The 21801-nt window shown below is 44.2% G+C and overlaps 1 protein-coding gene across 1 annotated transcript in view; it reads left to right on the top strand.

The window, feature by feature from the left end:
- Positions 1-15510, top strand: part of GSG1L2 (GSG1 like 2) — a 70621-nt gene extending 55111 nt beyond the window's left edge. The window contains exon 5 of the mRNA XM_050919876.1: positions 11619-15510. Within this exon, the coding sequence (XP_050775833.1) occupies positions 11619-11919 (301 nt within the window). The 3' untranslated portion in view covers positions 11920-15510. The remainder of the gene's footprint in view (positions 1-11618) is intronic.
- The last annotated feature ends 6291 nt before the right edge of the window (positions 15511-21801 follow it).

Raw genomic sequence — 21801 nt, 5'->3', positions numbered from 1 at the left:
ACATGAGCCTCCTATGACTTCTTCTTTTATACATTGATAGAAACAACTCATGTATTGGAGTTGTGTCCCTAACATCTGTTTGCCAGAAGCAGGGAGTGAGTGACACGGGATGGATTACTTGACGATCACCTGTTCTGTTCATTCCCTCTGGGGCATGCAGCACCAGTCACTGTTGGAAGACAGGATACTGGGCTAGATGCATCTTTGGTCTGACCCAGTAGGGCCATTCTTATGTTCTTATTACACTCTAGATGGTGTTAGTTATCACTCTTATATCTTGTATCTGCTAGTTCAACCAAAACATCCTCATCTATTATCCTGTCATTCCATCCTTATCTTACAAGGAGTCAGTGTGTTCCTCTACAATCCTTTCAGAATTTGTTTACTCATTTACTTTTGAACTCTGGGTGTTTCTGTATCATCTTCTTAGGCCAGGAATGTGCTTACTTGGTATCAGGGGCGACTCCAGGCACCAGCATGCCAAGCATGTGTCTGGGGCAGCAAGCCACAGGGGGTGCTCTGCCAGTCGCTGCGAGGGCGGCAGGCAGGTTGCCTTCGGCAGCATGCCTGTGGAGGGTCTGCTGGTCCCAGAGCTTCGGCGAACCTCCCGCAGGCGTGACGCCGAATCCGTGGGATCAGGGACCTCCCGCAGGGAAGCTGCCGAAGGCAGCCTGCCTTCCGTGCTTGGGGCGGCAAAATACCTAGAGCAGCCCCTGCTTGATATTAGCTAATACCTGGTCATTGCTATTCTGCCAAGGCCAGGCCTACTCTGGTTCACAGCCTTTGGTTCATACTGTTAGTTATGCCTAAGGCTCTAGCAAGGCCTGTACAAGACTCATTGAAAATCAGTATTAATAGTCCAATAAGCTCCTCAGCTAGCCCTTTTAACAGTTTTGAATAAAGTTATCTGCACCTGCTGATTTCAAAATGTTTATAGCTTCTGCTTAACATCCTCCAGTGATACTAGTGGGATGGAAGGAGTGTTATCATGTGATATGGCTATATCATCTGTTTTTTTTCCCCAAATACAGAACAGAAATATTAATTGAATACCTCTGCCTTTTGTGCATTATTATTGATAATTCTACCATTTCCATCTAGTAATGGACCAATATCATTACCAGGATTCTTTTTGTTCCTAATATATTGAACAAACGCCTTCTTTTTGTCCTTAACGCTGCTGGCAATTGATTTATTTTTTTGTCCCTTTGCATCCCTTATCATTTTTTTACAATTCCTAGCTCCTGATTTATATTTTACATTCATTGCTATCAACTTCCCCTTTCTTCCATTATATATATAAACAAACACCAAAACTGTTTTTATTGCTGCCTTCACTTCCCCTCCAAACCAAGTTGCTTTTTTAATCAGCACAGCATTCTTCCTCAGTTGTGGGTTTGTGGCTTTTTTGGTATCTAAAGTCAGGAGTTCTTAATGATTCCGAATTATCATTCACATTTTTCTGATTCAATTAATCCTTCCAGCTGCTTTGGCTCATAATTGTTTTCAGCTTTGTGAAATTGGCTCTATTAAAGCACCAAGTGTGTGTGTGTGTGTATGTGTATGTGTATCTATCTGTCTATCTATCTTATTACTAGCCTGGACTTTATTCTGCGTGTACATTATAAATCTGATCAAGTCATGATCACTTGTACCTAGACTACCATTAATTTTAAGTGCTCAGTTCCTCTTTATCTGTTAAAACAAGATCTAATAAAAAAATTCCCCAATGCTGGCTGCAATACTCTTTGAGTTAGGAAATTGTCATTTACATTGTCTGAAAAAAATTTCTTAACTCTTCTCACAGCTTAACTGAAGTCAATGGGAACTGTGCTTTGAAAGTATAAAGTGCTATATACTTTATAATATACTCTGAAACATCAGGTCTTAGGTGTCTCAGATCTGGGGACCAAAAATTAGTGGATACCTTTTACCTTAATTTCTCTGCACCTGAGCTCTCCATGTATAAAACAGGGATAACAATGCCACTTCACCTCATAGGGGTATTGGGAAAATAATTCCACTAATATAGTTGAAGCTCTCAGATACTGTTGTGATGAGCATCCTTGAAAAGCCCATGGAGGAATTAGAATTCTATATTCAGAGTGGAGTATGGTTAGTGTGCAGTAAATAAGGCTTGGGGGCCACAAGTTGAACAATGAGGATGAAACAAAATTGAGTATTGAGTAGCTGCAGTCTATCCTGTGCACTGAATTAATAGATTCAAGATAATAAAACCAGGAGGACCATTAGATCATTTTGCCTGACCTTCCGTATATCACAGACTGTTAAATTCCACGCAATTACCCATCTATTGAGCCCAGTAATGTGTGTTTCACTACAGTGTATCTTCCAGAAAGGCATCCAGTCTTGACTTGAAGACATCAAAAAATGGAAAACCTACCACTTCCCTTGACACTGTGATCCAGTTGGTAATCACACTCATCTTTAAAACTCTGTGACTTATTTCCGGTTTGAATTTGTTTGCCTTCAGCTTCCAGCCATTGGTTCTTGTTTGTCTTTCTCTGCTAAATTAAAAAGCCCTCCAGTACCTGGTATTTTCTCCCCATGTAGGTACTTAGAGCTAGATCCACATGGGGACATAGGTGCCTAGCAGTCACTTTAGGCACTTAAGTCCAACATTTAGGTGCCACTGAGTCCTTCAAAACTCCCACTTAGCTGCCACCTAACCCTGTAAGTGCCTGTGTTCCAGCAGCAGGCATGTGCAAAACTAAGTCCTGATACACCAAAGCTGCTTAGTAACTCTAGCTAGTGGGATGCTCAAACTATACAATCCCCTGCCTGTCTCACATTAAGAGCCCACCCAGCAGGCATTTTCAGAGCATTCTTACCAAACTGGCCTCAAAGACAGAAGGGCGGGGGCATGCCTGCCTGCCTGCCTGTCTGTCTCTGGGCTGTTGGCTATAATGGGATGGGAATCGCTCGCTCTCTCCTATTTCCCCCTCCCTAACCCAAACAGAGGGTTCATGGCTGTGAATGCGGATTAGAGAGAGGTGCCTCCCCCCAGCCCACAATTAGGTGCCTAGCTACCTTTGAAGGGTGGGGCTTAGGAGACACCCCTCACAGTGGAATTTCCTATTGGCTAGATTAGGTGGCTCCCTGTGCAGTGTGCTACCTTTTGTGGCTCCCATTCTTAGGCACCTAACTCTCCTTGCGCATTGGGTAGGGAGCCTGGCGGCATGTATAAGAGGCTTGGGGAGACTAAGTCTCTCCAAACAGAGCACAAAATGCCAGATGTTGAGCACCTCCCACTAGAGGCGTGCCAGCCTGCCACCTTTGGATTGTCACCGCTGGAAGCTCCTCAGAAGTGGGGGGGGGGGGCACTGGTGCCCAAACAGTGGCACTGCCCTCACTCTGTCCCAAAGCTCCACTCCCACTAGGCCTCTTTCCCTGAGTCCCTGCTCGCTCCTCTCCACCCCCTCTCCGCCTGCTGCTCACCCTTAAAACAGGAGGTGGCAGAAAGGAGTGAGTGGCGGGGGGCTTGAGGGGTGGGGTGGAGAGGTGCAAGCCGTGGGTGGGAGGGCCTTGGGGGAGGAGGTGGATAGGAGAAGACAAAGGAGCCTGGGGGAGGGGGCAGAAAGGAGCAGGTAGGGGGCTCGGGGAAGGGGGCAGAGAGGAGTGAGTAGTGGGCAGGGGGTCCTTGGAGGAGGGGGAAGAGAGGATTGAGCAGCAGGTGGGGAGTCCTCGAGGAGACAGTGGAAAGGAGCAGGCAGTGAGGGGGAGGTCTTTGGGGAAGAGGTGGAGTGGGGACAAGACTAAGCGGTGGCAAGACTTTGGGGGTGGAGATGGGCAGGGCCTCAGGTGGGAGGAAGCTGAGAAATGGCTGAGGCTCAGGGTGGAGCGGGGGGCGGATCCGTGGTCCAGGTACTGGTGATCCCTCCCACTTCAAGGGAGCTTCTGGCACTTGCACCCAGCCTCCCCAAATGCAAGAGTTATGCATCTCCTATGCTGGGCACCAAACGTGGGGCTGAGGATTACACTGGGTGGCAAGATGCCTAAACGGTAGATGTTGCAACACTCAGCATTGCAGTGCCAAAAGTTCCTGGATCTAGCCCTTAAGAGTATTATACACTGTAATTAAGTCACTTCTTGATCTTCTTTTTGATAAACTGAACAGACCAAGCTCTTTAAGTCTCTCATTGTAAAGTATTTTCCTCATCCCTGCAATAATTTTTGTGGTATGCTTCTGCACCCTTGTGGATTTCCTTGATCAGTTTTGTGAGGCAGGAATGGAGAAGACAAATTAATGGAAGAAACATGCCACCGAGTCCCATTCCCTGTCAGTGCAGCTAAGCTGCTTTATAGCCCTCAGCTACTCACTGTAAGCAGGGTCTGACAGCTCTCTCCTGCCATCTAGGGCAGGAGGAAAAGATGTGGAGAAAGGATGTCAGGAGCAGACTATATTTGCATAGACACCCCTATTCTGCCTAGGTAATCAGCAGAGAGATATGCTGCCAAAGTGATCAATTTTGGCTGTTTCTGTAAAGATTTGCTTTAGTATTGAATGCTGAGACAATGAAATATTGTTCTTTTTATTGTATGAGTAAAGGGCAGCAAAACTGGGCTCAGCATGCCCTATTGAGGGAGGATCACCCTAAATTGGATCTTACTTGTTATGCAGGGACCAGTGATGCCACATCCTAGTGGAAGTTAGAGAAGATGGGTACAGATATCCTTGCCTTGTGGTGTGGGTCTTTAGATCTATTTGATCCTCTCTTGTCCAGTTCTTAAAAGCGAAGCTGACTAGACTCAATTGTTGTTAGTGATTACTAGAGCTGCACATAGTGATATTCAGCTCCTTTGGAGCAGCTTTTTAGTCTATCTGTGGAGATAGTGTTGCAGTGAAAACACAGTGTAGAAGAGCTAGCAGCAGAGATGTTCCCCACTACCCAGTGAAATCAGCAGAAAGTTGAAATCAGTGAGAATTGGCCTAAGTGGTGGAACACCAGAACCCAGCGTTGTAGAAAGAGGCAGCAGGGAGGGTAGAATGATAGTGGCAGAAACTGCAGTGAAGTTGATGAGCAAAGGTGGAGGTCAAGTATCAGAGGGGAAGCCGTGTTAGTCTGGATCTGTAAAAGCAGCAAAGAGTCCTGTGGCACCTTATAGACTAACAGACGTTTTGGAGCATGAGCTTTCGTGGGTGAATACCCACTTCGTCGGATTCATGTAGTGGAAATTTCCAGGGGCAGGTATATATATGCAAGCAAGAGGCATGTTAGAGATAACAAGGTTAGTTCAATCAGATAGGATGAGGCCCTCTTCTAGCAGCTGAGGTGTGAAAACCAAGGGAGGAGAAACTGGTTTTGTAGTTGGCAAGCCATTCACAGTCTTTGTTTAATCCTGAGCTGATGGTGTCAAATTTGCAGATGAACTGAAGCTCAGCAGTTTCTCTTTGAAGTCTGGTCCTGAAGTTTTTTTGCTGTAAGATGGCCACCTTAAGATCTGCTATTGTGTGGCCAGGAAGGTTGAAGTGTTCTCCTACAGGTTTTTGTATATTGCCGTTCCTAATATCTGATTTGTGTCCATTTATCCTTTTCCGTAGAGACTGTCCAGTTTGGCCGATGTACATAGCAGAGGGGCATTGCTGGCATATGATGGCGTATATTACATTGGTGGATGTGCAGGTGAATGAACCAGTGATGGTGTGACTGATCTGGTTAGGTCCTGTGATGGTATCGCTTGTGTAGATATGTGGGCAGAGTTGGCATCGAGGTTTGTTGCATGGATTGGTTCCTGAGTTAGAGTTACTATGGTGCGGTGTGCAGTTACTGGGGAGAATATGCTTCAGGTTGGCAGGTTGTCTGTGGGTGAGGACTGGCCTGCCACCCAAGGCCTGTGAAAGTGTGGGATCATTGTCCAAGATGGGTTGTAGATCCCTGATGATGAGTTGGAGGGGTTTTAGCTGGGGACTGTATGTGATGGCCAGTGGAGTCCTGTTGGTTTCTTTCTTGGGTTTGTCTTGCAGTAGGAGGCTTCTGGGTACATATCTGGCTCTGTTGATCTGTTTCCTTATTTCCTCATGCGGGTTTGTAGTTTTGAGAATGCTTGGTGGAGATTTTGTAGGTTTTGGTCTCTGTCTGAGGGGTTAGAGCAGATGCGGTTGTACCTCAGTGCTTGGCTGTAGACAATGGATCGTGTGGTGTGCCCGGGATGGAAGCTGGAGGCATGAAGGTAGGCATAGCAGTTGGTAGGTTTTTGGTATAGGGTGGTGTTAATGTGACCATCACTTATTTGCACCGTGGTGTCTAGGAAGTGGACCTCCCATGTAGATTGGTCCAGGCTGAGGCTGATGGTGGGGTGGAAGCTGTTGAAATCGTGGTGGAATTTTTCCAGAGTCTCCTTCCCATGGGTCCAGATAATGAAGATGTCATCAATGTAGCATAGGTAGAGAAGGGGAGAGAGTGGACGAGAGCTGAGGAAGCGTTGTTCCAGGTCAGCCATAAAAATGTTGGCATATTGTGGGGCCATGCGGTTGCCTATAGCAGTGCCACTGATCTAGAGATATATATTGTCATCAAATTTGAAATAGTTGTGTGTGAGGATAAAGGCACAGAGCTCAGCAACCAATTGTGCTGTGGCATCATCAGGGATACTGTTCCTCACAGCTTGTATTCCATCTGCGTGTGGGATGTTTGTGTAAAGAGCCTCTACATCCATGGTGGCTAGGATGGTGTTTTCTGGAAGGTCACCAATGCATTGTAGTTTCCTCGGGAAATCAGTGATGTCACGGAGATAGCTGGGAGTGCTGGTGGCATAGGGTCTGAGTAGAGATTCCACATATCCATACAGTCTTTCAGTGAGAGTGCCAATGGCCGAGATGATGGGGCGTCCAGGATTTCTGGGTTTGTGGATCTTGGGTAGTAGATAGAATAACCCTGGTCGGGGCTCTAAGGGTATGTTGATTTGTTCCGGTGTTAACATAGGGAGTGTTCTGAGTAGATGATGCAGTTTCTTAGTGTATTCCTCAGTGGGATCTGAGGGAAGTGGCCTGTAGAATTTGGTATTGGAGAGTTGTCTGGCGGTCTCCTTTTGGTAGTCAGACCTGTTCATGATGACAACGGCACCTCCTTTATCAGCCTCTTTGAATATAATGTCAGGGTGGTTTCTGAGGCTGTGGATGGCATTGCGTTCTGCATGACTTAGGTTATGAGTCAAGCGATGCTGTTTTTCCACAATTTCTGCCTGTGCACGTCGGCAGAAGCATTCTATGTATAGGTCCAGACTGTCATTTCGACCCTCAGGAGGAGTCCATGTGGAGTTTTTCTTTTTGTGTTGTTGGTGGGAGAGTAACTGTGTATCAGTGGGCTGTTCAGTGTTATCCTGAAAGTATTCTTTGAGTCAGAGATGGCGAAAGTAGGCTTCCAGATTGCCGCAGAACTGTATCATGTTAGTGGGGGTGGCAGGGCAGAAAGAGAGTCCCCGAGATAGGACAGACTCTTCTTCTGGGCTGAGTGTGTGGTTGGATAGATTGACGATATTGCTGGGTGGGTTAGGGGTACCACGGTTGTGGCCCCATGTGGCAGGTAGGAGTTTAGACAGCTTACAGTCCTTTTTCCTTTGTAGAGAGGTGAAGTGAGTAATGTAGATCTCCTGTCTTATTCTAGTGAAGTCCGTTTGTATGGAAGTTTGGTTATTAATGAGAGTCTCCAGGTTGGAGAGCTCTTTTTTGATGTTTTCCTGTTTTCTGTATCGGATGCTGATCAGGTGGTTCCTCAGTTTCTTTGATAGAGTATGGCATAATCTCTCACTGTGGTCTGTGTAGTATGTAGATAGCAGTGGATTTTTTACCTTTAGTCCATTTGGTATGATGTCCATCTGTTTGCATTTGGAAAGGAAGATGATATCTGTCTGTATTTGTGCAAGTTTCTTCATGAGGTTGATGGATTTCTACTCCATACGGCTAAATGCAGTGCCTTGCATGGTGTCAAGTATCAGAGGGATAGCAGTGTTAGTCTGGATCTGTAAAAGCAGCAAAGAGTCCTGTGGCACCTTATAGACTAACGGACGTTACTGAGGTGTTACTCAACTACACTCTTCCCTTGGGGCCGGGAGGCAAACCCACCCAAATACACTCCTGGACTCTAGGGACATTGCTGACCTTGGACAACAAACTGTGAATGGCATGCAGTGGAAGAAAAAGGGGAATGGCATGTTAGAGACACATCTATCTGTTGGATTTTCACATCACAGGGTGGAAAACAGAGCCAAAGGATTCTGCCAAGAGTGGGGCAGGGGGGTTATTTATTGGTTCTATACTTTCAAGTAATTGTTGCAGTGTTTTCTCAAATTAATGCTTTGTTTAGTTCTTTAATTAAAGGTTTCTTTTGTTATATACAGACTCAGGATATGTCTACACTCCAATTAAAAATTCGTGGCTGGATGGGCCAGCTGGCTCAGGCTAAAGGGCTGTTTAATTGCGTTGTAGACATTTAGATTTGGGATGGTGCCCAGGCTCTAGGATCCTGTGAAGTGGGAGGATCCCAGAGCTTGGGCTGCAGCCCAAGTCTGAACATCTACACCACAATTAAACATCCCCTTAGCCTGAGCCCGAGTCAGCTGGCCCATCTAGTGACAGGTTTCTAATTGCGGTGTAGTCATGCACTCAGCAAGTCAGGAAGTGTTGCCTCAAAGAGGTGCCCAAGGGTGGTGGACAGTTTTTTAGATTACTGGGGGAGGGCTTAAGTCAGATCTGTTTTCTATAGTTAACAGGCACCCCTAGATATTAAGCCAGGTCCTTGTTGCTGCCGAGTCTACCTGGCAGAATGGTTACAGTTCTGTGGGCTGGTCCAGGGTCCTGGGTCAGTGCCCCTTGCAAGTACATTTTGAGTAAACCATTAATTTGGGAAAACAATTTTGTGATATTTTTGGGAGACTACACTTCCTATAATGGCTGTATACACGTTAGAGTAGTGGAGCAAGAGGATGAATATTGGCCCTATGACCTGCCTTCTAGTAGAGAAGTAGTAGTAAAAAATGTGCCATGACATGGGACCTGGGTGGCAAAAAGGAAATGGACTAAAACCACTGTCCAACCCGTGCAGTGGGCCCCATGGGGCTAACACACCCCTATTCAGCATGGCTCAGAGTGAGACTGAAACGGAGGACACTACCATGGTGTATCTTAGAACAGAGAACAAATTCTGGTCTCTATCTACTGAACTTCTTTTGGCTTTAAACCCCACAGCAGAAGCATTTAGGCCTGTTGCTAGCACACCCATTCCACCAATGCAACCAATATGCAGTGTGATTTGTCAGGACAATAAATTCTTGGCTGGGAGGAGAATGTAAGCAGGATCTGAATGAATCTCCGCTGCTGTCTAGTGAAGAACTGGGGGGAAAAGCCTCAGGAGTAGATTGTATTTGCATAGACCCTGCCTAGGTGATAACCAGCCAAATCTGCTTGCCTAAGTGGTCAAGTTTGGATATTTCATGTAAAGATTCACTCTAGTATGAAATGTTGTTATACTTATTGTATGAGTAAAGGGCAGCAGCACTGTACTTAACATGCTTAAATTGAAATTGACCTCACTCACTAAGCAAGGGGTAGTTATGCCCAATTCAAGTGAAAGTCAGGAGTGGAGGTAACGTTTTTTACCTGATGGTGTTGTCCTGTTAAAGTGTCTTAAAAGTTATTTGATCCTCTTCCTATGATGTTTTGGGGTTTTTTCCACCCTAGTAAGGGGTTCTTTCACTTCTTGCCTCTAACCTTGGGTGATTCTGTGCTGTATAGCTTTGATTGAGACTTCTGACACCAGGAGCCTGCTCACAGTATAATGGTCTTGCCCTGGCTTACACCAGCCCAATTACTCCTTACAGAGTGACCCTAACAACACTTCTGGTCCCAATTCTCCCCAAAACCATCTCCCCTGCAGTGTCCAGTTCCTCTTACTGGACACTCACAGAGGTAACCTCGAGTTCACTGCTTCCAAAGAGCCAGTATAGATAACAGCTTGGTAGCTCAGCTGGGGTTATACACTCTGCTATACACTACTACACAGCACCGAAATGATTTGTAGTAAAAACTAAGAATAAGTTTATTAACAAAGAACATTGTGACAGATGCACCTGGCAGGGCCGGCTCTAACTTTTTTGCCACCCCAAGCAAAAAAAGAGCGCTGCCCCGCCGTAACATCCTCCCCCGTGAGCGCCACTGAACCCCCCCCCGAGTGCCACGCCACCAAAGCCCCCACCCCTCTGAGCACCGCATCACGCTGCCCAAACCCCTGCTCCTCCGAATGCTGCACTGCCCAAGCCGCCTCCAGCGACACCCAGCCAAAACCAAAACAAACAAACAAACAAAACCCTCCAGTGCCACCAGGCAGGAAAAAAAACCCACCCCACCCCAAGGTTTTGCCCCAAGCACATGCTTGGTCGGCTGGTGACTGGAGCCGGCCCTGGCACCTGGCCCTTTGTCCCCCTACTGGAGACCCTGCAATCCCACTGCACTCTGCCCCAGGTGGAGTAGTGAAGGTGAGTCCTCCAGGCCTACCTAGAAAGGCTACGCTGAAGCAGCCAATCAGAGCCCAGTATGCTCAAATAAAAGGAGCTGCAAGGTTGAGCAACTCAGTCTTTGGCTAGGATTAGAGGGGTGCTCTGCTCTGCCCCGCCCCAAGGTGTTTGGAGCGCTGCATTTACTGGACCTGAGAGAGAGAGAGAGTGCAAGAGAGAGAGAGAGGACCTAAGAACTGTAACCCTGAGGTGCTGGTAAAGCGATAACATAAGAAGAATCAAAGGGAAAAACAGCAGCAACTAGTTAAAGGAGGCAGCATTTGGCTGCTCTGTGTAGGACCCCTGATTTAGGACCTGGAGTGGTGGGCAGGCTTGGGTTTCCCCACTGGGAAAGTGTCCCAAGTGGTGAGAAGGGGACATGGCTTGTTTAGAAGCCTGATCTAAGGGTGGGATTTAAAGGGCCCAGAGATAGAGCTGAATACGCTGGTGAGGGCTAACAGTTGTGAAACTTTTATAACCCCTGGAAGGGGTTTACTTTTTGACTATGTGACTTGTCTGGAGGGCTGAGCCACTGAAAACCTATCTAGTGAGGTCGGCAACCTACAGGGAGCACCAGGAGCAGGAAAAGGCCCGCAGTACTACAGTGCTCAGGTGAGTGTCCCTCATTACAAATGCAGATTTCAGTGATTTCAAGCAAGAGTGAAAGAGCTATGAAAGGGTTACAAACAAAATGAAATAACTTGCTTTCTAGGGCCTAAAACTTAATTCTAGCAAAACATAGCTTTGCTTAACCTAAGTTATCTGCATGCTCCAGCTTGTTTCAACAGGAGGGACCCTTCATTCATAGATACTCACTTATGCGAAGAAAAATTTTGTTCTAAAACACAAAAATGTGCTGTTTAATGTTCATACAGTTGAAGGCGAGCTTTGAACTTAAGGACTCAGTTAACTCTGCTTCATCTTGAGCTGTGTCGTTCTACAGTAGCTGTTAAAACCTTCCCCTAGGAGTCTGTTCCCCCATTTAACCCATGATTTATAGCAATAAATGGATAGCTTGATCACTTTTGCTACAGTGTATTTGGGAGACACAGTAGTATGATGTGGATGCAAAACTGCTGTCACTTTCTAACAAGCCTTTTTGTTGACAGCCTTGCATGGGGTTCCTTCGCTTGCTGTATGGCTGCCTCTGTCACCGCCATTAACAGATACACAAAAACTATGTTGGAATTCAAGCACAAACGAAAAAAGCTGGAGAGAAGTTTAAAGAATAAATACAAGTGTCCAGATCCTGGAGTTCCAGGGAAAGCTTGGAATATGTATGTCAGCTCTTTTCATAACACTACAGAGGACTTGGTGCATCAGTTAAAGAACATACATAATCCAGCCAGCATTTCAGTGTTTGTAGATTTAAACAATATCTCTGAGCAACACCGTGAGGAGTATTGCTAAATATGTTCTATAATATTATTAATTAAAAAAATGTATCTGTGTAGCATTATTTGTTTTTTGTAAAGAGAACTGCTTTTATCAATGCTTCAAGCAACACATAGTGTTTATGGAGCTGATCCAGATAGAATGGTTCACAAAAGGCAATAAGCCATATTCTCCATTGTCCTGCATCCTGTACAGTCATTTACACATGTGCAAAGTGGGTGTGAACACTACTACATTGGCATAGCACTGGCTTACACCCACTTTACTAGTGGAAATGACAACACCAGGACAACAAAGAATCTGGCCCACAATTGGGTCCAGAGTTGGAATAGGTTATTTATTAGTAAAGATGCAACCTCCCAGCCAAATTCAGCACATTTCAGGCTACACTGATTAGTTTAACCATGTGACGGAGGTCCCGGGGAGCCACACTGAGGTAACTCAAATAGGATAAACTGTAAGGAATGGGGTAGACAATCCCCAAAGCTGGTGGATATTCCAATACTTAGATTTACTAAGCCAGCACAAAACAGCTTCTATAATACCGTACTAGTTACCCAGAAACCAGCAACAGAGTTCCCTTTAAGTAACCCAGCCTTAGGCCTCCATCCAGATACCCAAGTCAAATATGATGAGGATTACTAAAAATCTTATTCATCATGTAAGAAAGTTCTACCAATCCCAAAGGATCAGACAATTTACCTGCCAGATTAATGAATATTCCAGATCTTACCCAAATACTTGCTTACAGCCAATTCTTATGAACTAAACTAAAATTAATTAAAAAAGAAAAGAGAGAGAGTATTGGTTAAAAGATCAGTATACATATAGACATGAGTACAGTTCTGAGATCAGATTCATAGTAGAGATGGTGAGCTTTGTAGCTGCAAAGAGTTATTTCAGAATTGGTCTATAGATTATATCTATCTATCCATCACTATGCTGATGTGCATGTTTATTGGGATCAGTTTACTGAAGACTACATGATACAGTGTCTGTGACGGTATTCCAGGCACAGAGGTCTGTGCAAAGTTCTGGTTCACCTTTCATCTTGCAGAATTGGAAGGAGCAGTGGAAAGGATTAAAGTCTTTGAAAGATTTTCTTATGAGGAGAGACTGTTTAGTATATAGAAGAGACTAACAAGAGGGATTGTGTCAGAAATATACAGAATAGTGAATGGTCTAAAGATGGTAAATCAGGTGCCTTTATTTGCTTATTTGCAGAAGGGGATATCCTATTATATTGAAAGGCAAAACATTGAAAACTGGTCAAAATAAATATGCTTTCACTTAACACATAATTAATGTGTGGATATTTCTGTCACAAGATATCATTGAGGTGAAGATCTTAGTAAGAGTTTAAAAAAATTAGATGTCCCTAGGTATAATGATTACATCCACAATAACATTTGGTAGGGAAAAGTGAGAGTGAGATGAACTGTCGTATTTCAAAGCAGCAAAGAGTCCTGTGGCACCTTATAGACCAACAGACGTATTGGAGCATGAGCTTTCGTGGGTGAATACCCACTTTGTCAGATGCTAACTGAGAAGGGTTAGGAAGGAACATCCTCTATGGGATGATTATTTCATAACTGTCTGCTACAGAAGTTTCTTGTACCTGTCTCTGAAGCTGATGGTGCTGGTCACATCAAGACAGGAAACTGGACCAGATGGACCCAGGGCTGATCTGCTCTACCAATCCCTGTATACAGATTGAATGGTCCCATGGACTAATACATGTTTTTAAAATTGCATATTTGGAAAGATTTTTTACTTTGTGAGCATTAATGTGAATGAGAAGTTTTGGGAGCAGGAAAGACATCAGTCATGTTCACCACAGTTAAGTGTCATGCCTTAGGATAGATAAAGGTGGGTAGCAAGCTGGCTAGATCATCGGGCTCAGCGGGTAGTGATCAATAGCTCCTTGTCTAGTTGGTAATAGTGTTGATGTCATAAACTTAGACTTCTCTAAGGAATTTGACTTGGTATTACACAACATTTTGATTAAAAAACTAGCACAATTTAAAATTCCTGTGGCACACACTGAATGGATTAAAAACTGGCTAACTGATAGGTCTCAATGTATGATTGTAAATGGGGAATCATCATCAAGCAGGCATGCTTCCAGTGGGGTACCACAAGGATCGTTTTTTTGTCCTATGTTATTTAAGGATTTTATCAATAACCTGGAAGAAAACACAAAATTATCCAGATAAATTTTGCAGATGACGCAAAAATAGGGGAAATGGTGAATAGTGAATCACTGACAGAGTGATCTGGATTGCTTGGTAAATTGGGCACAAGCAAACAATATGTGTTTTTAAACAGTTAATGTATGTGTATGCATCTGGGAACAAAGAATATAGGCCATACTTACGGGTTGGGGGACTCTATCCTGGGAAGAAATGACTCTGAAAAAGATTTGAGGGTCATGGTGGACAATCAGCTGAACATGAGCTCCCAATGCAAAGCTGTGGCCAAAAGGGCTAATGTGATCCTGAGATGTATAAACAGATGCTCAAATAGGAACAGATAAATTATTTTACCTCTATAGTTGGCAGTGGTGCAATCGCTGCTGGAATACTGTGTCCAGTTCAAGAAAGATGTTGATAAATTGGAGAGGGTTGCCTTTTGTAATAGACTCAAAGAGCTCAATTGATTTAGCTTAACAGAGGGAAGGTTAAGAGGTAAGTTAATTACAGAGTAGTAATATTTACAGGAAGAACAAAATTTTAATAATGGACTCTTCAGTATAACACAATCCAGTGGCTGGAAGGTGAAGCTAGACAAATTCATACAGGAAATAAAGCATAACTTTTTTAATGGTTAGAGTAATTAATCATTGGAACAATTTATCTAGAATCATGGTGGATTGATAATTTTTAAGTCAATATTGGATGTTTTTATAAAAGATCTGCTCTAGGAATTATTTGGGGGAAGTTCTATTGCCCATGTTATGTAAGGGGTCAGACTAAATGATCAGAATGGTCCTGTCTGGCCTTGGAATCTATGAATCACTTATTACAGCAGGGCCTCAACCTGGCCTGCACTGTGCATGTTTGCATGTGCTCCCATACGCACATTCTTTGGGTGCTAACACTTGTGCTGATGATCCAAATAAATTGCTTTGAATGGATACATTTATCTCAGAGCTTCTTTTTTCCCTCAGGAAAGCACTACAAGGAACAAAGTGAAGGTGGCTCATGCTTTAGATGTAGGTTTTCACCCACGCAGACATTTCAATTAACCTTGACTTTGAATTTCCCTGGTTTAATGGTTTTTGTTTTATAGCTACAAAAGTTATTGTAATGGTTATTTTCTCTTATTTCATTAGTAGGTACTTTGGGCTAGATCCACAAAGAGACTGCTACATTAGCCACCTAACTCCCCTGAGATCCTCAACCCCACTGTTCAGATGCTGACTGGTCAGGCAGATACACACATTTCTGCCAGCAAAGAGCCAAAGTGCTGACATTTTTTCCAGTAGGTATGCATGTGTAGCTCAGTGCCTTAGCTCAGATCTAAGCCCCAGTAGGATTCTCAAACTAAGTGTGCCTCTGCCTATCTCACCTGCAGAGCCCAATCTAATAGGCATGCTCAGAATATGTCCACAGAATATCAGGGTTGGAAGGGACCTCAGGAGGTCATCTAGTCAAAGCTCAAAGCAGGACCAATTCCCAACTAAATCATCCCAGCCAGGGCTTTGTCAAGCTTGACCTTAAAAACCTCTAATGATGGAGATTCCACCACCTCCCTAGGTAACCCATTCCAGTGTCCAAGGGGTAGCCGTGTTAGTCTGGATCTGTAAAAGCAGTGATAGGGAAACCCCCCCCCCCCCCGACCTCACCTTACCCAAGGCCCCAGGCTTTTTTCTGAGAATAAAGTAAGAGTAGGCCCTTAGCTAGAAGCAAGAGTTTTAACTCCTGCTAAACTTGTTTTTCTGTACAAAGGGCACGCTGAGGCAAAAAAATGTGGTCAGGGCCCCAAAAAAAGGAACTAGAATTGGATAAAGGGGAACCAGAAAATCTGTTAAGTTATAACAGCTTTTAGTTTATTATGGTTTATTAAGTTGCTTGTGTGGGAGTAAAATATAACTCATGATCATTTGACCAAAGGTACACCAATAGGTATTTTTGGACCCAAGTTCCTCAAAAAGGCCTGAGCTACGTGCAATAGCGTAACCACAAGTAGGTGGAAAACCAGGTGTCAATGTCCTGACGATCGCGAAACCTGTAAAATGGGGAAGTAACAAAGGAGCAGGCTTGCAAATTAGCTCATAACCGGTATATTAATAAAATTGTTTTTAGCAGATGGTTAGAAGATGTTATTGTATTAACCAAATAAGGTATCATCGGATGTATGAGTTCATATGATAATTTGCGGTTTTCGGCTTTATAAACCCAGCTATCACTGCTGTAAGGTAGAGCGACTTACCTCTTGCTAGGGGATTTGTCGTCTCTCCGTGTGTACACATGTATCTCTGATTGATCAATAAAGGAGCCTCAGGCTGTCTGATCAACTCAACACGGTGGTGGTCACTTTCCACGACAGCAGCAAAGAGTCCTGTGGCACCTTATAGACTAACAGACATTTTGGACCATGCATCCAACGAAGTGGTATTCACCCACAAAAGCTCATGCTCCAAAACGTCTGTTAGTCTGTAAGGTGCCACAGGACTCTTTGCTCCATTCCAGTGCTTCACCACTCTCCTAGTGATAAAGTTTTTCCTAATATCCAACCTAAACCTCCTCTACTGCAACTTGAGACCATTACTCCTTGTTCTGTCATCTGATACCACTGAGAACAGTCTAGATACATCCTCTTTGGAACCCCCTTTCAGGTAGTTGAAAGAAGCTATCAAATCCCCCCCATTCTTCTCTTCTGCAGACTAAATAATCCCAGTTGCCTCAGCCTCTCCTCATAAGTCATGTGCTCCAGCCCCCTAATCATTTTTGTTGCCCTCCGCTGGACTCTTTCCAATTTTTCCACAACCTGCTTGTAGTGTGGGGCCCAAAACTGGACACGGCACTCCAGATGAGGCCTCACCAATGTCAAACAGAGGGGAATGATCACATCCCTCGATGTCCTGGCAATGCCCCTACTTATACAGCCCAAAATGCCATTAGCCTTCTTGGCAACAAGGGCACACTGTAGACTCATATCCAGCTTCTCGTCCATTGTAACCTCTAGGTCCTTATCTGCAAAATTGCTGCCTAGCCATTTGGTCCCCAGTCTGTAACAATGAATGGGATTCTTCCATCCTAAGTGCAGGACTCTGCACTTGTCCTTGTTGAACCACATCAGGTTTCTTTTGACTCAATCCTCTAATTTGTCTAGGTCCTTCTGTATCCTATCCCTACCCTCCAGCATATCTACCACTCCTCCCAGTTTAGTGTCATCTGCTAGATCAGCCCTGACACAAAACACAGGGAAGGTGTGGTGTATTCCAGAATACCCAAGAGCCCAATGGTTAGGACACTTAGCTGGGATATGGGACACCCACTTCAAGTCCCTGCTCCATATTAGAGCACGCAGGGGCACTGACTTCCACTCTGCCTGGTATGTGCTTGACCGCCCCCCCCCACCCCTGCCCCATCTCTTCCCACCCCTGCACTGCCCTCACCCCACCCCCATTCTAGCCCTTCCCCCGAGTCGCCACCCCTGCCCTCTATCTTCTCCATCTCCTCTCCTGAGTGCACCACATCCCTGGTCCTCCCCATCCCTCCCAGAAAGGCTCAAGCACCACCAAACAGCTGTTAGGAGGCAGGGGGGAGGGATGTGGTAAGTGCTGGGAAGGCGGGGGAGGAGCGGGGAGGTGGCATGCTCAGGTGTGGGGAGAAGGAGATGAGGAGGGGGGAGCTTGGCAGATGGTGAGTAGAATGGTCTCACCCCTGGTCTAACAACCTCTATGCTGTTGAGGAGGATGAAAGTCCCAGGGAAGGAGAACATCCAACTGTAGCAGAGGGAATGATCCAATAGTTGGGACCCCCCTTCCAGATGATGTTGCAGTATTCTCTCACATTAAGGATACCTCTCCGGGGGAGGGAATTCCAGTTATTAGGAAGAGACAGGTATTAGTAATGGGCGATTCAATCATTAGAAACATAGATAGCTGGGTTTGAGATGATCAGGAGAACTGCATGGTGAGTTGTCTGCCTTATGCGAAGGTTGTGGATCTCTCGAGACATCTAGATAGATTTATGTGTAGTGCTGGGGAGGAGACGGTGGTCATGGTACATGTAGGTACCAACGACATAGGGGAGGTTAGAAGAGAGGTCCTGGAGGCCAAATTTAGGCTGCTAGGTAAGAGATTGAAGTCCAGGACCTCCATGGTAGCATTCTCTGAAATGCTTCCAGTTCCACACGCAGGACAAGACAGGCAGAACTGCAGGTCTCAAGGTGTGGATGAGATGATGGCGTAGGGAGGAGGGGTTTAGATTTATTAGGAACTGGGGATCCATTTGAGAAAGGGGAAGCATATATAGGAAGGATGGGCTCCACCTAAACCAAAAAGGAGGCACTTAAAATGAAAAAAGTCATTGAGCAGTTTGTAAACTAAGGGCTGGGGGAAAGCCAAAGCGCGGAGGATCACATGATTTGGACAGAGACATCCCTTAGGGGAGAATCTACTAATGGACATTGTGTATGTCCTAGTAAGGAGGAGAGGATGGAAGATGATAAAATATAGGGAGGATCTGATGAGAAACAGTCAAATGAAAAAAGTCCCATCCAATTACATTGCGTGATGGGAGACAGCTAAAAAGTGACACATTTTTAAAGTGCTTATATACCAATGTTAGAAGTCTAAATATTAAGATAGGTGAACTAGAGTGTCTTGTATTAAATGAAGATATTGTTATAATAGGCATCACAGAAGCTCGGTGGAATGAGGATAATCAATATGACACAATAATACCAGGGTACAAAATATATTGGAAGGACAGAATAGGTCATGCTGGTGAGGGAGTGACACCATATGTGAAAGAAAGTGTAGAATCAAATGAAGTAAAAATCTTAAAGAAACCAAACTGTACCACTGAATCTCTATGGATAGTAATTCCATGCTTGAATAAGAATATAGCAATAGGGATATATTATCGACCACCTGACCAGGACAGTGATAGTGACTGTAAAAAGCTCAGGGATATTAGAGAGACTATAAACATTAAAACACAATAATAATGGGGGATATTAACTATCCCCATATTGACTGGGTACATGTCACTGCAGGATGGGATGCAGAGAAAAAGATTCTTGACACTTTAAATGACTGCTTCTTGGAGCAGCTAGTTCTTGAACCCACAAGAGGAGAGGCAATTCTTGATTTCATCCTAAGTGGAGCACGGGATGAAGTCCAAGAGGTGAATATAGCTTGACCACTTGGTAATAGTGACCACAATATGATTAAATTTAACATCCCAATGGCTGAGAAAACATCCCTATGGCTGGCCCAACACTATAGCATTTAACTCCAGAAAGGGGAATTACACAAAAATGAGGAGGTTAGTTAAACAGAAATTAAAAGGTACAGCACCAAAAGTAAAATCCCTGCAAGTTGCATGGAAACTTTTTAAAGACACCACACTAGAGGCTCAACTTAAATGTATATGCTAAATTAAAAAAACATAGTAAGAGAACCTAAAAAGAGCCACTATGGCTAAATAACACAATAAATGAAGCACTGAGAGGCAAAAAGGCATCGTTTAAAAAGTGGGAGTTAAATTCTAGTGAGGAAAATAGAAGGAGCATAACCTCTGGCAAATGAAGTGTAAAAATTTAATTAGGAAGCTCAAAAAAGAATTTGAAGTACAGCTAGCCAAAGACTCAAAAAGTAATAGCAAATTTTTTTTAAATACATAAGAAGCAGGAAGCCTGCTAAATAACTAGTGGGGCCACTAGACGATCAAGATGCTAAAGGAGCACTTGAGGACGATAAGGCCATTGCAGAGAAACCAAATTAATTCTTTGCATTGGTCTTCACGGTTGAGGATATGAGGGAGATTCTCAAACCTGAGCCATTCTTTTAGGTGACAAATCTCAGGAATTGTCCCAGATTGAGGTGTCATTAGAGGACGTTTTGGAACAAACTGATAAACTAAACAGTAATAAGTCACCAGGACCAGATGGTATTCACCCAAGAGTTCTGAAGGAACTCAAATGTGAAATTGCAAGACTATTAACTGTAGTCTGTAACCTATCATTTAAATCAGCTTCTGTACCAAATGGCTGGAGGATAAGTAATGTGATGCCAATTTTTAAAAAGGGCTCCAGAGTTGACTCCAGCCTGACTTCAGTACTGGGCAAACTGATTAAAATCATAGTAAAGATCAAAATTGTCAGACACATAGATGAACATAACTTGTTGGGGAATAGTCAACATGGTTTTTCTAAAGGGAAATCATGCCTCACCAGTCTACTAGAATTCTTTGACGGGGGGGTCAACAAGTATGTGGACAAGGGGGATCCAGTGGATATATTGTATTTAGATTTTTAGAAAGTCTTTGAAAAATTCCCTCACCAAAGGCTATTAAGCAAAGTAAGCAGTCATGGGATAAGAGGGTAGGTCCTCTCATGGATTGTTAACTGGTTACAAGATAGGAAACAGAGGGTAGGAATAAAAGGTCAGTTTTCAGAATGGAGAGAGGTAAATAGTGATGTCCCCCAGGGGTCTGTATTGGGCCCAGTCGTATTCAACATATTCCTAAATGAGCTGGGAAAAAGGATCGCCCAATCTCAAAATAGATATATTGGAATTGTAAAAGGTTCAGAAAAGGGCAACAAAATGATTAGGGGTATAGAAGGGCTTCCATATGATGAGAGATTAATAAGACTGGGACTTTTCAGCTTGGAAAAAAAGACAGCTAAGGGGGGATATGATAGAGGTCTATAAAATCATGACTGGTGTGTAGAAAGTAAATAAGGAAGTGTTATTTACTCCTTCTCATAACACAAGAACTAGGGATCACCAGATGAAATTAATAGGCAGCAGATTTAAAACAAATAAAAGGAAGTATTTTCTCACACAATGCACAGTAAACCTATGGAACTCCTTGCCAGAGAATGTTGTGAAGGCCAAGACTATAACAGGGTTTGAAAAAGAACTAGATAAATTCATGGAGGCTAGGTCCATTAATGGCTATTAGACTGGATGGGCAGGGATGATGTCCCCAGCCTCTGTTTGCCAGAAGCTGGGAATGGCTCACTTGATCACGGGATGGATAACTTGATGATCATCTGTTCTGTTCATTCCATCTGGGGCACCTGGCATTGGCCATAAGCAAACAGGACAGGATACTGGGCTAGATGGACCTTTGGTCTGATGTAGTATGGCCGTTCTTATATTCTTATGTTCAAGCACTGACTGATGCCTCCTTCTGTTCAGTTCCCACCTTTCCTGGGAACCATGTGCAGTGAGTCAGCCCTGCTCATTGAAAACGAATACCAATCTTCTTCTCTGCCCAGCTGAGAGTACTGAGCAATGAACTAGGGTTCCCTACTACTGTCTTGTTGTTGGGCTGGAGCAGCAAGGAGGAGGAGAGAAGCATGACATAGCAATCTTGAGTTCTGAAGGAAGGATATTGCTTTTGTTGGCAGGGAAGGGATGCCATGAGAGCTCCGAGACGATGAGGCAGGTATCCCTGGTATCCTTCTCATCTGTCAAAGTTTCTTTTGTGTTTGGTTTCTCAGTCCATACCATCAACTCAGTGACCACAGGACAGAGTGAATGATTATGAGATAGTTTTTCAGCTACTCCTGGCATGGTCCCAAACCAGCAAGAGAGTCCGTAGAGACTTCACATGGGATACTGCTCTCCATACCACCTCCAAGCAGGACACCATGAGTCTCAGAATGAGCAGATGCTGCCAAATGGTAGCCTCTGGGATCTGTAGGAAGGAG

Source organism: Gopherus flavomarginatus, chromosome 12 (genome assembly GCF_025201925.1).
Source record: "Gopherus flavomarginatus isolate rGopFla2 chromosome 12, rGopFla2.mat.asm, whole genome shotgun sequence".
Classification (NCBI taxonomy): domain Eukaryota; kingdom Metazoa; phylum Chordata; order Testudines; family Testudinidae; genus Gopherus; species Gopherus flavomarginatus.
The sequence above is the reverse complement of the archived record's forward strand: the minus strand, read 5'-3'. Positions and strand labels throughout refer to the sequence as shown.